General features: G+C 39.6%; 1 protein-coding gene across 1 annotated transcript in view; it reads right to left on the reverse strand.

Annotated features, from left to right (window-relative positions):
• Positions 1-600: 600 nt before the first annotated feature.
• Positions 601-21,827, reverse strand: part of LOC124554211 (RNA polymerase II subunit A C-terminal domain phosphatase SSU72) — a 46,202-nt gene continuing 24,975 nt past the window's right edge. Inside the window, exons 3-5 of the mRNA XM_047128279.1 lie at positions 16,329-16,468; positions 15,258-15,376; positions 601-3,347 (exon numbers count right to left, since the gene is read on the reverse strand). Coding sequence (XP_046984235.1) covers positions 3,246-3,347; positions 15,258-15,376; positions 16,329-16,468 — 361 coding nt within the window. The 3' untranslated portion in view covers positions 601-3,245. The remainder of the gene's footprint in view (positions 3,348-15,257; positions 15,377-16,328; positions 16,469-21,827) is intronic.

A 21,827-nucleotide genomic window follows, 5' to 3' on the forward strand; every position in this document is an offset into this window, starting at 1 on the left:
CACTGTTCGTGTTTGTTTACAAATAAATCCCACGTACTCTGTTGCCAACTCTTCTCAGCTAACAACATTATACAAATGAGGCTGCGCCAATGCACAGGTTTGAGCATTAACATTACTGGTTGAATGAGTGGTTTGCTAACCACAGATGTCCAGTGACACAAAGGCAGAATAAGGAAGATTAAGATTTAATATCCTCTCTCAACAAAGATATCACTATAGACAGAGCACATGCTCAAGACTGAACAAGGAAATCTCAGCATTTGCTTTAAACAATTTATCTAAACAGAAAACCTAGATTCGAATAGCCAAACAGGGTGCTAAGCACTTTCTTCCCAAAAACGAGTGAAGTGTCTTACACACCATACCATGCCACTCGGTATCTAGGAAGCAAATTGCGGTCCAACAGTAATGTGTGCCTGCCTGAGCTATACCACAAGGCACTGTTTCTAATTGTATGCTATCAAACCTGAATCACCTCCCATATTACAATTACAGTCGTTTATTTATAATATGGAAAAATAGGCGTTCGGCTGGGAAAAGGAAGAAAACTTTGGTACCTTCCCCTGAGGTATTGTATACAATAAAAGAATACCAGAACAGTTTACAGAAATAATGATTTATAATTATAAGCACAAAAAAGTTATTTGTATACATATATATATATAATCGTTATGTCTCACAATATCGCCCATGGTACTAATGGATTCCTCCATATGGAACACAGGCAATTGCACACAATCCAGTAGTCGCACAGCTTGAGGTAAAAAATTGGCAAAAATCTAAGAACGGAGGGACAAGCAAAAGACATGCTAGTACAATAATCAGTTCACTTCTTCCTCATCCCTCCAGAACAAATCTGACATTAATTCTAAACACATGACATAAATAATACTTTTGCAATATAAATAGAATAACAAAAAACAGAAAACATTTAGCAGTGTGCAAATACAGCTCCGTAATTGCTTCAATTTTAGTTTCATTCAGACTGACATAGTTTACAAAAAGTAAAATACTACATGTTAATATATGTAATCTGTTTATCAATGCATACATATCGCAACATCAGAATGGAAGAGAGATTGTTTTATGGAAGCACTGAGCAAAAGTTTCAACATTTCTCCTTAATACTAAAACTGCACTGTGGTTATATGTAGAATTGATTGAGCATTGTAAGATAAACAGATACTGTTACCTCAGGTTTATACTACACTATTTCCTGATAATTACAGATACAGAAACAACAGCTATGTCATACTTCATAGCAGAAATTACACAGATACATCTCACATGCAGAATTGAATGAAATGTATGTCAGGAAGTTCTTTTACATTTATATCTTCTGATTAAGAAGAAAGACAAAAGTTATATTTTCACTTTCGTACTTTATTTTTATAAGGAAGAAGGGAGTAAGGAAAAATCAGACATTGAGTGCATAATAAGCAGATTGCCAGAAAGGCTGGGAGTGAAACTGGAATTCTTGTACAACAGCTACATGGCACATGCCCAACAGTAAAAATACCCACTGAGAGTCACTACTGTTCCAGAGTAGGACTGATAGCAGTGAGTAAATGATGACAAGTGTATTTTGCACAGCATGTACCATTAAAATCAGAAATAAATATCCGAGCACCCTGGTACGCAAGCACAAAATTGCATCAGTCACAGAAGGCCACCTAATACATATTCACATTCCTGAGATGCTATGAATAAATACAGATCATAAGTAGGGCAGGGGATTTAGATACTTAAATCTGCTACAAAAGTTTGTTCCTGTAGCAGTCATGGCGCTGTAACTTCCACAGCACTCTATGCTGTAACTTCCACAACACTCTCACCTAATTTCTTTTCTTCTTTGAAACTGTTGCCAGAATCTATCACAGGTGTGTCATCTCTGCATCATTTTCACCCAACTGCATTCTTGCCCCTGCTGTTACCATCTTCTATGCATTCAACTTCTCCTCAGTAAGCCTTATAGTGCAATAAACATATGTACTGAATGACTTTCAAATATCTAGAACTAAGGAGATATTAAAACATATCAGCAATTTGTGCTGCATTTGCTGGACACACAGTACACTACAGAGCGAACAAAAGGACGACAAGACCATTTGTTATTAGCACATGTCCAGCATCAGTTCATATAACTGCAACTACAAGTATGTGGGACAGACAAACACATTAGGTAGCACAATGTCTACACAGGAACATTCATACAAGGTATTCAGTTATCAGTATAGTTCCAGATAATCTCATATTTGCTACATTTAATCTATTAAAGTAAAAAAATAAGTGACACTACACTTAGCAACACAGTAATAACACAATTCTGAGATGACAACTGTGCACTGTCAAACAGTACAACTCTGAATTGAGAGCTCAATCTCTCGTGAAATTCTTGCACTGATGGCTGCAAAGTTATATCCTACCTCATCAATATCCTGAAAATAACTTCAGTTCCAGGTGCCCTATAAACTTTCCCGAACATTTTAAAACAAATCGGTATATATCTGCCAGCCTTTTAGCAATTGGAAAGCTTATTCCTACAATAATTTGAGCATCTGCATTTAGCTGTCATTGGATTACAATTACTTTTCAATATGAAAGGTGGACATAAAGGTAACCCAGAGAAATCTTACTGGCTGCTTGCTTAAATGAGAGTTAAATATGCTATGTATTATGCCTCAATCTCTACAGTAAGTCTTTCGCACAACAGGTTGTGGCAGTCATCTCAGAATACGCGGACCCCAATAACCAATTACGATTCTGTACGACACAGGCTGGAAGATACAGAAACCGATTAATGTGCCGGCATTTGCACACTGCTAGCTATAACTACACAGAACTGCAAGAAAAACATTATTTCTTTCCTTCTTTCTTAAAAATGTAACAAAATAAAAATGTCATAGTACAAATGCTGTAGTGGCCAATTCATCCAGTGCCACTGTTGAAATCAGTTTTTATTAAAGCTTTCTGTTTATAGACTTAAGAGGAATTCTGACTTCCTCAATCCGAACTAACTTAACAAATATCACTCATTTCTGGAGCACCAGAAGGTAACCTGCTAAGAGAAGAGAAATTTCTTCGCCGGTTCGCACAGAAAGTGAGGTACAGACAAACGCATCGGTGTGCGAGCACACCACCGCTCCTCTCACGTCCCCTCGCCGAAGGACCGGACGTCGCAAAGTGCGTGCGCGTGTCAGTAGAAACTTCTATCTGTCCTCTGGTCGTGCAGCATGCAGTCTCCATCAGTAGAACAGGACACAGTGGAGGATGGGACGCTGGCACTTCGACTCAAATTCGTGGAGCATTTCATCGATGTCATTATCCAGGTCTTCACTCTGTGCCATCTGAAACAGAATGGCACATTTACCAAATTACAGCTGAAGAACAATCAGTTGTTGTATGTGGAACAATGGATGTTAGTTTCAATTTGAATAGTACCAATCATATATCTTCACAAATACCCTTAATTTAGAAAATACTGAATCTACAGTCGGTCCATAAACTGAAGAGTGAACATGCCTGTCCCCGCAGTCTTTATCCAACTATGTTATGATGACCACCCACAGGCTGTTTGATGATGTTTTGCCAGCCCTTCCACAGTCCACCTTTTAAATGAGTGGGACTGTTGTGTTCAAATATTCCTGACAGTTTATTTCTCAATAAATGCATGAACACCTACATCAGTATCTAATTTAACTAACACAAGAATGCACAAGAGAAACTACGTGGCTCGCCACATACTGCACCGCACTGCTAAAAAGGAAACTGATTCATTGTAATTCTGCACAGCAGGTAGAGCGTTCTTCTAGGAAAGACCAGTTGCCCACCAAAAGTGCTGTTCGCTCTTCAGTTTATTGACAGATTATACAGAGACCACCTGTACGCTCTGACCCACAATATAAACTATTTGTATGCATAAAATAAAGGATATATATAACAAGAATTTAGTTATTCTCATGACATCACATTCATTGGTTTCAATTCTCAAACCAACTTCAACATAATCTAGACCTTGGGTTATGCTACAGATTGATGTGTTGCCACAAAAGTAACGTAGCAGTAAAATGAGTGTTTCCAGTGATTTGTCCATCCCCATTTGTGGACACATCACATTCCAAAACTTCATTGTCATGCGTCACACAGACACATTTGGTATTTGTAGCTTTTAATTACCCTTAATTCGTGCACAATAATAACAATAATGTAAAGGTGATAGCCAAGTACTATGCCGAGAAGTCCAGATGCACTTGAGGATTCTCATACTTACAAAACAGCCCATTTGTTGTATAATAGTATAAGATTGAATTTAGGATTGACATTGTCCCTGTCTACATTTTAGAATGAAGTTTTATATTCTATGTAAGATTATGCCAAACAAGGCAGAAAATCTGAAATCCCCAGACACTCAAAGACAAGGTAAAAGAATATCTTATTAGCCGCTACTCCCATAATTTATCAGAATATTTGGACTTATGGACATTAACTCCGCTCAACTCTAATGTTCATATTAAATGGGTTTTGACTTTGCCAATACACTATGTGATCAAAAGTATCCAGACACCTGGCTGAAAATGACTTGCAAGTTCGTGGCACCTTCCATTGGTAATGCTGAAATTCAATATGGTGTTGGCCCACCCTTAGCCTTGTTGACAGCTTCCACTCTCGCAGGAATACGTAGAGTCACGTGCTGGAAGGTCTCTTGGGGAATGGCAGCCCATTCTTCATGGAGTGCTCCACTGAGCACATATTGATGTCGGTTGGTGAGGCCTGGCACGAAATTGCTGTTCCAAAACATCCCAAAGATTTTCTGTAGGATTCAGGTCAGGACTGTGCAGGGCAGTTACAGGGATGTTATTGTCATGTAACCACTCCGCCACAGGCCGTGCAATGTGAACAGATGCTCGATCATATTGAAAGATGCAATCGCCATCCCCAAATTGCTCTTCAACACTGGGCATTCGCCACACTCACACCCTGCCATCAGATCACCACATTGTGTACCGTGATTCGTCACTTCACGCATTGTTTTTCCACTGTTCAATTGTCCAATGTTTACACTCCTTACACCAAGTGAGGCGTCCTTTGGCATTTGCCTGTGTGATGTGTGGCTTATGAGCAGCCGCTCGACCATGAAATCCAGGTTTCCTCACCTCCTGCCTAACTCTCATGGTACTTGCAGTGGATGCTGATGCAGTTTGGAATTCCTGTGTGACGGTCTGGATAGATGTCTGCCTATTACACATTATGACCCTGTTCAAATGTCGGCGGTCTCTGTCAGTCAATAGATGAGGTCGGCCTGTATGTTTTGTGCTGTACGTGTCCCTCCACGTTTCCACTTCACTATCACATCACAAACAGTGGGCCTATGGATGTTTAGGAGTGTGGAAATCTCGCATACAGATGTATGACACAAGTGACACCCAATCACCTGATCAAGTTTGAAATCCGTGAGTTCCGTGGAGTGCCCCATTCTGCTCTCTCACGATGTCTAATGACTACTGAGGTCGCTGATATGGAGTACCTGGCAATAGGTGGCAGCACAAATGTATGTTTTTGGGGGTGTCCAGATACTTTTGATCACATAGTCTGTATAAACAAGTGACAGTGCTCCATCTAAATCTACATAAATGCTTATTGGGATGAAGTATGGATGAAAATAGCAGCTGCATAGTGAATGAGAAGGAGCAGTAGCTTTCCTCTGAAGCAGTAGGTTTTCTCCTAGTATAAGGGTGGATATAAAAGTAGTGCCTTTTGTGTCATAAAAATTAAATAATGAACATGGAACACCAGAATTAGTACAGATCACAGCCCGAATGGTCTTCTACACAACAGTACCATTCAACAGTCACTACACAGTTGTACAAATTTGCACAACCACTGAATGCAGACATCACAACCAGCTTGAAAACAATTCAGTTTTTACTTCTTGGCCTACGATTCTTAAAGCTGTTTTTACCTCACCCAAGTCACTAAATCTGTAACCACATAGTCAATAATATCTCTGTAAGTTTCTTAAGTGTAGTTACATAGGTTTCACTGTCGATTGTGAAATCTAGCACGTGTGTCTCTTCAAATCACTTCATCAGCCTCTCCTCAACTGGCACCTGTGGCAGATGATGTTGGCTGGCCGCTACATGGTTTACCTCCAATGACTGTTTCTCTGTTAGCAAACTTCTTCACCCAACACTATAGATTGCTGCTGTCCATTACAGTGGCCCATAACCCACAAATGCACAATGGCTATGCTGAATGGATAGTTTAGGCTATGATCTGTTCTATACAGTCCAGTCAAATTAATGTGACAGCCACCTATGTTCGAAATCAGCATGCAAGAACCACTAACAGATGGCAGTACTAGCACTTGACGGTATATAAAGTGTCTCGAAGGATGCAGGAGACAGTGCAGCTATTGTTGTAATGCAGAAACAAAGCGATTTATCTGCTGTCCAAAAGGGTCTGGGGTGGAAGGATTTCCAAAATGGCTAAGTTTGTAAACTGTTCGTGTGTTCCACAGGTTAAAGCATACCGTGTGTGACAAAACAGTGTTATCCAAAACCGACATCGAGGCAACTGCAGTGCACTGCAGGCCACATATGATAGGGGTGAACAGATGTACAACATCATAACATGTAAGTTTTCACGGCCGGTGTCTTCATTAATTAAAATTTCCGGGCTGAATTGCTGTGGTCCATATATAAAACTACTTCTCCTTCCTGATGTTTCGTTGCCTACTGTGGGCAACATCTTCTGAGGTGAGTCGGCAACTGGCTGCTAGGCGCTGGTGGTCCCACTTATATAGAGCGCTTAGATGGCGCCACCACTCGTCATGTGCTTTGGACTTTAAAACTATCTCTGGCTAGTGCCATCACTCTCGATTACAGGTAATCGATTGCCACTTCATTGCTACAAAGTCGAACGCCATATCTTGTCTAGTTTTAATGCTCCTTCGTTTCTATTAAAATTATTTCCGTGCTTGTAGATCTCTATATCTTATCTATACACGCAGGTATAATAATGCGAGGTCCTAGCTATCACATTTGTCTCACTAAATTTTATTTCGTGATCACCGTCTTTGAAAATGTGTTCCGCTACAGCTGATTTGTCAATCAGTCCCAATCTACAGTTCCTTTTGTGTTCCGTTAGGCGGGTATTAACACTCCTTTTAGTTGTTCCAATATAAACCGTGCCACAGCTACACGGAATTTTATACACCTGGGGTAGCTAAGTGGTGTCGTGCGTCTTTCACCAATCTTAAACTTTCACTAATTTTCTTGGTAGGTCGAAACATTGTCTCCACTTGAAACTTGGCCAAAACTTTACCAATATGGTCCGTGATAGTATCTTGCAAGATGAATTAAGCCATTTGCGAACAGCTTTCAAGAGAAATGGGTACACTGACAAGGAAATAGATCGAGCATTCCACCCTCGAAGAAAAGTGTCCGAAATTACACGACAACAACCGCTGGCTGGAAAAGTTTTTCTCCCATTTATTCATAACATCACGGACCATATTGGTATAGTTTTGACCAAATTTCAAGTGGAGACAATCTTTCGACCTACCAAGAAAATTAGTGAAAGTTTAAGATCGGTGAAAGACGCACGACACCCCTTAGCTACCCCAGGTGTGTGTAAAATTCCGTGTAGCTGTGGCACGGTTTATATTGGAACAACTAAAAGGAGTGTTAATACCCGCCTAACAGAACACAAAAGGAACTGTAGATTAGGACAGATTGACAAATCAGCTGTAACGGAACACGTTTTCAAAGACAGTGATCACGAAATAAAATTTAGTGAGACAAACGTGATAGCTAGGACCTCACATTAATGAGACCACATACTAAAAGTTATGTCTTTTGCAGCGCAGATCATTGAGAGACATGCAGGAAGAATGTCTGTGAGGCTCTGTTGAGTACTGACAGGGATATGGAGCCATGCCACCTCCACCTGTGCTGTGTTTCTCAGTTGAGGATCCATGTCGCTTACACCTGATCGAGATGGTCCTATAGATTATTGATTGGGTTTAAATCTGGCCAATTTGGTGGCCAGGGAAGTACGGTACACTCCCTCTGGTGCCCTTTGAACCACACCCGTAGACCGTGAGCAGTGTGACACGTTGCATTGTCCTGCTGGTAGGTGCTACTCTCATGTATAGAGAAGCTATAGAGATCTACAAGCACGGAAATAATTTTAATAGAAAAGAAGAAGGATTAAAACTAGACAAGATATGGCGGTCGACTTTGTACCGACGAAGTGACAATCGATTACCTGTAATCGAGAGAGATGGCACTAGCCAGAGATAGTTTTAAAGTCCAAAGCACATGACGAGTGGTGGCGCCATCTAAGCGCTCTATATAAGTGGGACCACCAGCGCCTAGCAGCCAGTTGCCGACTCACCTCAGAAGATGTTGCCCACAGTAGGCAACGAAACATCAGGAAGGAGAAGTAGTTTTATATAGGGACCACGGCAATTCAGCCCAGAAGTTTTAATTAATGGAGATGTACAACTGTTGAGCAACTGACTGCCCAGATGAACTGAGGTGCTACTGACAGCATCTCCTCAACGACCATTCAGCAAATGTTCTGCATATGCACTTCCGTAGCAGGTACCTGCTTTGTGCACCCGTGCTGACAGCTGTTCATTGGTGACAAGGGCTGAAATTTGCACTGCAATACTGTAACTGGACATCCACCGAGTGGTGGCAGTTGGCCTCTTTAGATGAATCACGTTTTATGCTCCTTCGGACAGACGGCTGTTGGCACGTACGGCATGAAACGTCAGAGCAAACACCCCACAACAACTGTCAGAATGATCCAGTCTAGGGGTGCAGTGTTACGGTCTAAGAAATGTTTCCGTGGCATTCCTCGGGTGATCTAATCGTTCTAGAAGGCACAATGGATCGACTCAACTCTATTCTCAGGGGCCATGTCCACCCCTACATGCAGTTTCTTTTTCCTCAACACAGTGGCATCTACCAGCAGGACAATGCAACATGTCACACTGCTCACGGTCTACGGGTGTGGTTCAAAGGGCACCAGAGGGAGTGTACCGTACTTCCCTGGCCACCAAATTGGCCAGATTTAAACCCAATCAATAATCTATAGGACCATCTCGATCAGGTGTAAGCGACATGGATCCTCAACTGAGAAACACAGCACAGGTGGAGGTGGCATGGCTCCATATCCCTGTCAGTACTCACCAGAGCCTCACAGACATTCCTCCTGCATGTCTCTCAATGATCTGCGCTGCAAAAGACTAACTTTTAGTATGTGGTCTCATTAATGGGACTGGACAGAGTAATTCCGCTGTTACATGTTCATTATTACACGACACAGGAGACATCGCTTTTTGATCCAACCTCGTATACAGCTGCATAAATGACGTACTCTAGAAATATTTCCAATAAATACCAGTATGAGCAGATTACCAGTAGTCATAATACACTGTTAGTGTACTTTACAGAATTGCCTGGAGTGGCTGCTTCTGCCTGTTATACTTGCTCCACTACCCTGACAGCTCTCTTTGATGATGGAACTTACGAAAGATCTTTGTGTGTGTGTGTGTGTGTGTGTGTGTGTGTGAGAGAGAGAGAGAGAGAGAGAGAGAGAGAGAGAGAGAGAGAGAGAGAGAGAGAGAGAGAAATAATTAAAATGGTATAAGTTACCATTTAGGCTTGGCTTACTCTTAGGTAGCTGTGAATGGGAGGGGGCATAGGTGGGAAGAAATGTTTCTTAGGATTTATCATCCCTTGTGTATCAGGTAGATTAGAAACCCTGCACATCATGGGATCAGCTGGGGGTTGGCGACACTAAGAGAAGAATTATATGACAACTGGTGTAAACTGCCAACGCGAAGAGCATCCGACCCCCCCTCCACCTTTAACAATGCCAAACCCATAAATGTCATGCTGACCTTGTGAAGACACTAGGTTACACCAGGAAGTAGTAGTTATGTGAAAAACTTGATAGACTTCAGATGCAGTAATGTTCGAGCTATTTATTGACACGATCACCACCAGAATTCAGGTACTTGTTATATTAAGGGATCAACTTTTCTATTCCTGTGTCACAGAAGTCTGCCCCACGGGAATCGAATAAGTTGTGGTAGTCCAGCTCTCTGCCAGTGACAGTCCTGAGTATAGGACAAAAATTTCTTGATTGAGAACAAGATCATAACTGTATGGTGGATGATCAGACAGCCCAGCCGAACTCCTTCAGAACATTGGTTGTGCGCAGTTCTACATAGGCAGGTATTGTCACGGATCAGCAGATTACCTGCACTAGGCTTTACACACCTCTCGTTCTAAATGAGCCATTGCAGTTTCCACAGTATTTCACATTTATTGTCCAGCATTCACTGTTTCACCTCTGGGCAGGAAGTCAATAAGCAGAATGCCTTTATTGTCCCTGAACAATGCCCCCTCTCCTCCCCAAGACTTCTATGACAAAGAAATACAAAAGCTCATCTCATGGTATGACAACTGTCTTAATTCAGGTGGTGATTACATCCTTAAACAGATCAAACATTGTTGTATCTATTGCAACAAAGTTTTTAATGTGATTGCTTTTCTTTAAAATTGGGAAACAATTTCTAGACTGCCCTCATATACATGTACATTAGCGGAAAAACAGCTACTTTGATAAGAATCACTGCTCCTTCTCTTATACTAATAAGCTGTTCTTTTTTATCTACTCCTTCGTTCTAAGCATTTGTGTAACTTTGCTAATTTCCGATACCACTGTGGCTCATTGTATACGCCGTATTATAAGAATCTATGTAACACAAATGTAAGTGTTAACCAGCATCGACCAGCAAAAATAGGAACACAAATTCCTCTAATCTTGTATGCCCCTCACACTATAGAACTAGACAAATGCTTAGGCTGGGTATTCCTACCAGCATAAACTACAAAAGATTTGCTAGTGCCATAATTAGGAACACCAAAAAGTTTATACCAAGAGGCCACGGAAACCATTATGTCTCTTGTTGGTCCCAAGAGAGTGAGCAATTGTATCAAAGCTTCCTCAAAAGTGGCAACTTGAACCTGCAGCTGTGACACAGTATGGAGAGAAGGCATAATGTAAAATTTTGTCCAATCTTGAGAATATGCTAAAAGATTGAGTTCCGAGTAGACACGACATCCAACATCAGTTCCCATAGTAAATTAAAAAATAGTCTACCACAGGGATCAGTCTTTGCTCCACTTCTCAGCTTGTACACTGTAGACATGCCAAAAACAAATTCAAAGCCGTTCGGTTACACTGATGATTAAGTACTTGCAACAAGACATAGCTAAATCAACCAGTCAGAGATAAACATAAAGGAAAACCTTGAAGTAGCAGTAAAGTACTTTTGTAAATGGAGACTTCCAACTAAATGCTACCATAACAGAGATTTTGAGCTTCCATCTAAATAAAATAAACTTCCTGGAAGAAAAGTAGACATACAGTTTGAAAACATTACATTCACTCTTAATAAAACATCAAAATAGATGGGTGTAAACCTTGACAGAAATCTTTCTGTGAGCATTTAACAAAAACAGGCGAAAAACTGAAAACGAGGAACATCACTAAAAAGCTATATGGTACAACCTGGAGCATCTACCTTACATTCTTCTGCTATGGGTTTTATCTTCTCTATCACTGAATATTGTGCCCCACTTTGGCTAAACAGCCAATAAGCACGAAAGACAAGATTCCCAACTAAATAAGGTCATGAGAATAACTGCTGGGATTATTAAATCAATATTTATGGAATGGCTGCCAGTATAAGCCACATTCCTCCCCCTACATTGCTTAAGTGCTCTAACAAACGTGTACAAGAAGATCATGGGTAATAAAAATCTACCAATCCACCAAGATGTTGATAACATGAACCATAACCAATTCCACTCTAGAAGACCACCAACAATAACAGCAAGGGTCACAGTGGAAGATGAGTTACTAATGCATGGACTCCAGAATCAACAGTACAACAATATACCACACAAAATCCATTAGGTTTAGACTTGTCACACGAAATATCATTAATGCTATACAGAATCAGAGTCCAACATGGCAGATGTGCAATCCCCCCCCCCTTCTTCTTCTCACAGATGGGGTTCGCAACCATCCCCACTTTATGGCTGTGGAAAACCATAGACCATCAGACACATCACAGACGAATGCCCAAAAGATCACACAATGATATACCAGAAGACTTTCTTCTCGCAACTCCGAAGTTTGTATGTGATCTTCAGCCCAAAGACTGGTTCGATGCAGCTCTCCTTGCTACTCTATCCTGTGTAAGCCTTCTCATCCCCGAATAACTACTGCAACTTACATCCTTCTGAAACTATTTATTCCTCTGTTGGTCTCCCTCTATAATTTTTATCCCCCACACTTACCTCCAACACTGAACTGGTGATCCCTTGATATCTCAGAATGTGTCCTATCAACCGATCCCTAGTCAGGTGGTACAAAAAATTTCTTTTCTCCCCAATTCTACTCAGTACCTCCTCATCAGTTATGTGATCTACACATCTAATCTTCAGCATTCTTCTCTAGTGCCACATTATGAAAGCTTCTATTCTCTTCTTGTCTAAACTGTTTATCATCCATGTTTCACTTCCATACATGGCTACACGCCATACAAATACTTTCAGAAGAGACTCCCTAACACTTAAATCTACATTCAATGTTAACAAATACCTCTTCTGAAACACTTATCTTGCCATTGCCAGTCTACATTTTGTCCTCCCTTCTTCCACCATTATTAGTTATTTTACTGCCAAAATAGTAAAACTCACCTACTACTTTAAATGTTTCCTTTCCTAATTCAGCATCATCTGATTTAGTTTGACTACATTCCATTATCCTCATTTTGTTTTTGTTGACATTCATCTTATATCCTTCTTTCAAAACACTGTCCATTCGATTCAACTGCTCTAAGTCCTTTGCTATCTCTGACAGAATTACAGTGTCATTGGCAAACCTCAATGTTTTTATTTTTTCTCCCTGAACTTTTAATTCCTACTTCAAATTTTTCTTTTGTTTCTTTTATTGCTTGCTCAATCTATACATTGAATAACATTGTGTATAGGCTCCAACCTTGGTCTCACTCCCTTCGCAACCAATGATTCCCTTTCAAGCCCCTCAAGTCTTATAACTACCATCTTGTTTGTGTGCAGGTTGTAAACAGCTTTTCACTGTCTATATTTTACCCCTGCTACTTTTAATATTTGAATGAGAGTATTCCAGTCAACACTGTCAAAAGCTTTATCTAAGTCTACAAATGTTAAAAACTTAGACTTGCCCTTCTTTAACCCATCTTCTACAAGAACTCGCAGGGTCGGAAATGTCTCGCGTGTTCCTACATTTCTTCAGAAACCAAACTGATCTTCCACGAGGTCGGCTTCTACCAGTTTTTCCATTCTCCTGTAAAGAATTTTTGTTAATATTTTGCAGCTGTGACGCATTAAACTAACAGTTCGGTAATTTTCACATCTGTCAGCATCTACTTTCTTTGGACTTTGAATTATTATATTCTGCTTGAAGTCTGAGGGTATTTCACCTGTCTCATACATGTTGCACACTAAATGGAAGAATTTTGTCATTTCTGGCTCTTCCAAGGCCTCTGCTGCCTTCATTGCTTCATGTCTCAAAGCTTCCTATTTGTCGTCTACTGTATTCCTTTCCCCTGTCCTAGTCAGTCATTGCCTAAGTTCTATCTGAAACTATCAACAACTTCTGGGTCTTTCAACCTATCCCAGTCCCATCTACTTAATTTCCTACCTTTTTTTTTTTTAATCTACAGTTCATAACCAATAAATTGTTGTCAGAGCCCACAACTGCCCCTGGAAATGTCCTACAGTTTAAAATCTGGTTCCAGACTCAGTCTTACCATTACATAATCAATCTGAAACCTTATGGTGTCCCCAGGTCTCTCTCATGATTGTTAAACCAAATACCAGCAATGATTAAATTATGGTCTTTACAAAATTATACCCAGCGGCATCTCTTTCATTCCTTTCCCCCAGTCCACATTCACTTAAAAATTTTCCTTCTGTCCCTTTCCCTACTATCAATTCCAGTCATCCAACACAATTAAATTTTTGTCTTCCTTAACTATCTGAATAATTTCTTCTTTCTCATCATACACTTCTTCAGACTCTTCATTTACAGAGCTAGTTGGCATATAAACTTGTGCTACTGTTGTGGGTGTTGGATTTGTGTCTATCTTTGCTACACGTTCACTATGCTTGGCTATGTGTTCACTATTCTGTTCTTAGTAGCTTACCTGCATTCCTATTTTCTTCTTCACTATTAAACCTACTGCTACATTGACCCTGTTAGATTTTGTATTTATAGCCATGTATTTTCACCTGACCAAAAGAACTATTATTCCTTCTGCTACTGAACTTAACTAATTCCCACTATATCTAACATCAACCTATACATTTCCCTTTTTAAATTTTCTAACCCACTTGCATGATTAAGAGATCTAACATTCCAATCCATAGAATGCCGGTTTTATTTCTCCTGATGACAACATTCTCATGAGTAGACCCTGCTTGGAGAACTGAATGGGAAATTATTTCACCTCTAGAATACTTTATTTAAGAGGAAGCTGTCATCATTTAACCATACAGTAGGGCTACGTGCCCTCAGGAAAAAATTACAGCTGTAGTTCTCCCTTGCTTTCAGCCGTTTGCAGTACCAGCACAGCAATGCCGATTCAGTTGATCTTACAAGGCCAGATCAGTCAGTTATCCAGATTGCTGCCCCTGCAAATATTGAAAATGCTTCTGCCACTCTTCAGGAATCTCACATTTGTCTGGCCTCTCAACAGATACCCCTGAAGTGCTCAAATGCTCTACATGTTCATTTATAAGATTTTATATTGTATTTATAATGTACATTGCTCTACATTCTACATATTCGTGTGTGTCACGAAGCCTTATGATAAATAAGATCTCAAAGTCCAAATAGTCTCATAAATCATGGGAGTAACTAAGTAGGTACTCTTTTACTTTGCCTTTGAATTCAATTTTCCCGTGTATTACATGACTTATTCTTTCCTTATAGCCTGAACTGTGGCTACAAAACATCAGGATCCCATATTTACCAACAGTTTGAAATTAACTTTGGTCTAATCTCTGTTACTAACGAAGTATAAATGCTAAAGAAAGAAAAAAAAAGCACTAACAAAACTTATTTCACCAGAACCAACAGGTTATTAATCAGTGACCCACAAGATCTTATGGTCGGAGACTCACCATCGTAATCAGCTCACAAACGAGGAAGGCCCCTATCGTCGCCTCCTCGTGATTGTCCTGGATGTCAATGTTGATGACGTGGACTGCTGAGTTGTCAGTCGGTGTTCTGCTCTCCAGTGCTGAAACAGGCATTGGCAGGATACATCACATCCTCCATGAAGTGACAGGAAAGTGAGGGCTTTCAGGGCAGTGGCAACAAGTGTCATCCAACTAATCAGGACATATTTAAAAGGCCAGTCTATTTAATGTAATGTAGTTCTCAGTAAAGCATATAGTGCTATGCAATGTACAAGGGTCATTCTAGATGAAAAGGAAGTTTTGATCTGAGGAGTGACAAAATTCTCTCCTCTCCTCTCCCCCCCCCCCCCTTTCTGCCACCATTGTAACTGTTAGTGTGAATATGATAGTAGTTATTTGAAAAAGTAGAAATTATTCAACTCAAATAATGGAAGAGAACTAATTCATTACAATTATGAGAGAATGATATGCCAGAATTGGTGCCACACTTCAGTTTCATGAGCAGTTTACTATATTGACTCCCAATTATTGCTATTTTACATCATATTCACTTTCCAGTTCTCCCTTCCATATGAATCTATTCTACATGTGGGTTTTTAGTAACACTTTTCTCTGTGACTAACATGTTTTATTTCCATGTATGTTCCTGTCTGTTATCAGAGAACAAAAAAATGTATACTGCTTAACAAAATCTGAATTTGATGATTATCTCTGTCTTCAAAACCATATCTGATGGTTTGGTGAAAGCCTTTTACTTCTCAATTGCTATTTTACTTGAAAGTAAATTCATGTTTAACTCACAGAATTTAAAATTAGGAAATTTGTGACATGTGAACTTTCCTCCAGCCAAAAGGCATACACAAAAATTTTAAGACAAAATAAAATCATGCAATTACATCAGATAATAAATCACATATAATGGTAACTGGTGTAATGTATAAAGAGACTGCTATGATGTAACTTAGAATAAAATTTGCAAGATGAAGTAAAAAGATATCTACTTAGAGAATTCCTTTCCAATAATTACAGTGTCAAGTTGTGATTGGGTCTCACCTTCAATAACTTGGTCATAGACCCGTTCCTCGCAAGTGACGAGGATGTCAAATTTGTCCTTAGACGTCTGGAAGCGCTCGGGCCTCGGTTTGATTCTCCTGTTACGGTCCAACATGTGGAGCAATCCATTCTGAGTGTAGCTGTAGTACGTGAGTCAAGGAGAAATGTAAACATGTACAAGAAAAAAAAAATCACATCTAAAAGCAATTCCAATTACCAGATACAATCTCTGAAAACAAAAAGTAGGTCAAACAATTTTTATTTTACAAAATAATGACAATTTGTCAGTCAAAATACTGATACCCATTAATCATCTATGCAAGTGAGAACAATTTATCATTTGATGATCACATCTGGGGGCGGGGACGACTTCTTAAGAGATGGAGCTTACTTCTTAAGAGATGGAGCTTACAGCATTTTGGGAGGATGAAAAGTGTAAGAACAATATTTCTGCAAAAAAAAATTATATTAGCACAAAACGTTGAATTTTGTGCTCTGGAGTGGTTTCAGTGCTGCAGGCTGAAAATTAATTTTGGAAATAATTCCCTATATTGAGGGTAAACCATTTCTCTGAAACATCCTTTTTCCAGAAGCACTAGACCTGCTAGGCATGTATGAGAACTTTGGAAGGTAGGAGATAGTTACTGGTGCAATGACAGTTCTGAGAGTGAGTCGAGCTTAGATAGCTCACACAGTACCGCATTTGCCCACAAAAAGCAAACATTCTCGGTTCAGGTCCAGGTCCAACAGAGCTCCAATAAGTCAATGTTTCAAAGTGCACACTCTGCTGTGAAGTGAAAATTCGTTCTGAATTTCATATGTTGATCAAATTGGTACTTTTGAACATAACTGGTTAATGCCAAACTGAAATATCTAACAAATGTGTTCACTAATTTCTCAAGACAAAGTTGCTTTGCCATCAACCCCCGAGAAGGAAGCATTAATCAGTGTCATTTTTCAGTTGGTAAGGGTCACTATTCAAAAGGAGCTCCTTCTTAATACGACAACCCTATCGGCTGATAAAATAGTTGTAAAACTGCCTCTGAAACATTAATATTGACCGACCACGGTACACAAACAGCTGCAGCCCATGGACAAAAATTTAAAAAAAAGTTGGTGCAGCTGAATCTCTACATGGCTACTGGTGTATGCATGGGCACCTGTTCTGGGCTTGCTGTGTTCTGTGCTCACTTAATTGAAAACTGCAGGCAACTATGTCATTGCCCAACTGTTTCATCACCTGTCTCTGCAACAGCAGCATCATTAGCTATAGACACTTTAGCTTATTACTTTGAGAAGAGCCATCTTGTAATGGTGGTGAGATGCCTCCTTTTTTCATTCTTGACCTTTTCAAAGTTATTTTACCCAAATTATTTACTTTTCTTCAAATATGTCACCATTTTGGCACAAACACTTTGCACGAAGTCTTAATTTTTTTCTAGCCTCCATGATTACGCTACGGGTTACACGGTACAAAATAGCAATTAAACTTTTTTTTTGTTTGCTTACAATCATCATAGATTTATCAAGCCTTGTACAAAATTAACTGCTGTTATTTAACATCACATGTCCCATATCGTGTTTTAATATGTGGACTGCCACACGCTTAGCGACAGATGTTTCAATGCCACGCCAGCCCAAGCACACGGCATTAGCTGTGAGACTCTGCTGTGGCCTTTAGCGGACACACTGTTTCACGTGTGCAGTTATGCTGTAGCCACTGGTGGTCACACAGTGGTCAATATGTTGAACAGATAACCATTGTGTATTTCTCAAAATAAAGAAAATTACTACTATTAAGAAAGAAATTTACAGTGACTGTGGACTGACACATACAAAAAGATTTTTGAAACACTGATCAAACAATGGAAAATCCAGGATGGACTGTAACAATACCAGAGAAGGAAAGTTGCTACTTACCATATAGCGGAGATGCTGAGTTGCGAAAGACACAACAAAAAGATTCACACAATTATAGCTTTTGGCCATTAAGGCCTTTGTCAGCAGTAGGCACATGAGCGCGCGTGCTTGGACACACACACACACACACACACACACACACACACACACACACACACACACACAAAAGCTATGATTGTGCAAATCTTTTTGTTGTGTCTATCACAACTCAGCATCTCCACTATATGGTGAGTAGCAAATTTCCTTCTCTGGTATTGTTTTTGAAACATTGGGCAGATGCTTACAGAAACCAGAAGTGGCATATTACAGCACTGCAATGTAAATTGTGTTGAATGACAGTTTCCAAAGAAAGTTGTGGTTTTCACCACTTTAAATCATAAACCAAAAGTTTTTCACAAAATTGTAGTGTAGCTTCAACGCAACTTTTCCAAGTCTTGTAATAACTGCTACATGCAAATGCAAACAGAGCTTACATAGATCTCAGTAGCTATACTTTTTATTACGTATACAATTACTCTCATCAAAGAATTTAATTTGAAGGTTATTATATGGCTCAAAAATTGGCTTTCTTGAGTAGGCACACAATTTGACTGGATTCATGATTTTCTGTCGAAAAGGTCACAGTTTGTAGTAACTGACAGGAAGTCATTGAGTAAAACAGAAGCAATATCTGACAATTCCCAAGGAAGTGTTATATGTCCTTGTTGTTCCTGATCTACATAAATGGTTTAGCAGACAACCTGAGCAGCACTCTTAGATGGTTTGCAGATGTCTGTGTGGGTTGTGATGCTAAATAATGAAAAGTGCAAAGTCATCCACACGATTACTGAAAGTAATTCACTAAATTTTGGTTATAGGATAAAAAACACAAATCTAAAGGCTGTAAATTCAACTAAATACTTAGGGATTATAATTACAAATAACAAACTGGAACAATCACATGGATAATGGTGTGGAGAAAGTAAGTCAGACTGTAATTTATTGGCAGAACACTTAGAAAATGCAACATGCCTACTACAGAGACTGCTTACATTACACTTGTCCACCTGTTTCTGGAATATTGCTGTGCAGCGTGAGAGCTGCTTCAGATAGGACTGACAGAGGACATCGAAGAAGTTCAAATAAGGGCAGCTCATTCTGTATTGTAGTGAAACAAGGGAGAGTGTGCCGTGGATATGATACATAAATTGGGGTGGCAATCATTAAAACAAAGGCATTTTTGATTGCAGCAAGATCTTCTCATGAAATTCCAATCACCATCTTGCTTCTTAGAGCGTTAAAATATTTTGTTGGTGCCCGTCTACATAGGAGGGAGGGGGCGATGATCATCGTAATAAAATAAGAGAAATTAGAGCTCGCATGAAAAGATTTAAGTGTCTGTTTCTCCTGCATGCTGTTTGAGTGGTACAGTACAGAAATAGCTTGAAGGTAGTTTGATGAGCCTTCTGCCAAGCATTTACTCATGAACTGCAGAGGAATCGTGCAAATGTAGATAATGAGTTATACAGAAATTACACTTTCCAATCCAAGTATTTTGATAAATTGTAGGCGGAGCTACTGAGGTATTCTCTTCCTTTGGTTTTTACATATTGGTGAATGTTCAACTTCCTGCCTGATGCCACTGGCAACCTTTTATAGAGTTCTGCACCAGAATGCAAAAATACATTCTCAACACTAGACAAGGACGCAAGCCTGTACAGAAATTTTTTCGCAATCCCTTTTGCAGTTCAACACTGTGAGAAACCACCACTTCTAAAACAAAAGCAAAATAGCGAGTATACATCTCTCACATCAAGAAAGAGGTCATTAGACAGGGTCTAAACTCAAATCAAGGAAGCATATCAGAGAAATTATCCCAGGCATTGGCCTTATGCCTTTTGGGAAAACCACAGGAAACCTAAATCCTGAGATGGTACAGAAATATGAATCACCATCCTCTTCAACAAGAACAGAGAGTCTTAAGCAATGCGGCCCGTCACTCAATCACTTCTTCCCAACAAGCAGTCTATTATCACAATGCAAGCAAATCCTTTGGTAAGGAGTGAGCAATAGCGCAAAGACTTCAGTTTTCGATAGGCCATACTTCTATGAAAAGAACATGAACAGTCATCAACTTTCTCACACATGATGCTTCAGCCTTACTCAAAGACTTAACATGCATGGCATCTGGCTCTAAATTACTTCTCTACATTTATATTCACAGATTAGAATTACAACACTGTTTTGTCATAAGGGATAACATCTATTCCATTTCCCTTTTTTTATCATGCTGCGCAAATAGTTTCAGTATTTCCAACGAAGTTGTCTTAAAACTATGCTGACCAGCCAAAATATTACAGTTGCATGTTGGCACACAAAATGTGTACAACTAAGTATGGACAACTATAAAAATTTTGCGAAGAGAAGTAAAGATTCTAAAATCATCAATTTCGGCATGACTGATTTGGTCAGTTAGCAAACATGTCATGCCCACGAAATATGAAAATACACGCACAAATCCTACTGCATCTCAAATGAATGACATCCATTTAGTATTTTGTGGTAAATTACTTTGATACACAAACAACAAAGGTAATCATAAAATTAATGTTTTCATTACTGGATGTGTTAGCTGCTGGCGAGTCTTCTGGATTGTATGGCCGTGAACCACAAAACATTTCTGTTCCTAACATTTCGGCCAGTGCAACTCTGGTGGAGCTTAGCCATACAACCTGAAAGACTCACCAGCAGTTAATAACTGTACTTAGACACTATGTATGAAGTGCATCTTTTTTATTATTAATATGAAAATGGATGTCACTTTTTTGTGTAAAAAACCTGAAATTAATTGCAATTATGATTAAACCCACAGTATCCAACAAGTTATGAAAACAACTAGAAAATAATTACAAAAAATATTTTTTCATGTCCTCTTAAAGTTAGGTTGCAGCTGAACATCAAAAAGACAAAGAATGACAAAATAGTGTCGAACACTAACAGAAATAGTCAACAGAAGATACTCCTCGGGGTGGGGGGTACTTGTCGAACTCTTAATGCCATCCTGCAACAAACTGTTACCTACAGAACTTCACAGATGATCACATTACTGGATATAGTGTGTTGTTTCCAGCCCTTTTTCATTTTTTGCTTAAGGGTATTGGTGCAGACTGCAGCCACAAATATGGTTGCCATATTCAAGTTGCGCTGGGGTTCCACACATCACGGTGTCATATCGGTCCATTTTTGCAGCTCGATAAAGTGCCACAGAAAATATTGAGAACATTATTTTGGCCCAATTCTATGAAAGTTCGCAGAAAAGCACCAAAACCAACATTGGGCCAAGGAGTTGGCGCCATTTCCCATGAACAGCTTCACAGCAAAAATAAAATCCAAAATATATAGTGACTGCTACACAAACGTGACAAAAGTCATGAAGTACATTCTAATATTGTGTCGGACCTCCTGTTGCCCGGCACAGTGCAGTAACACAAAGTGGTATGGACTCACCAAGTTGTCAGAAGTCCCCTGCAGAAATACTTAGCCATGCTCCCTCTACAGCTGTCCACAATTGCGACAGTGTTGTCAGTGCATAATTTTGGG

This window comes from Schistocerca americana, chromosome 11, assembly GCF_021461395.2.
Source record: "Schistocerca americana isolate TAMUIC-IGC-003095 chromosome 11, iqSchAmer2.1, whole genome shotgun sequence".
NCBI classification, from domain to species: Eukaryota; Metazoa; Arthropoda; class Insecta; order Orthoptera; family Acrididae; genus Schistocerca; species Schistocerca americana.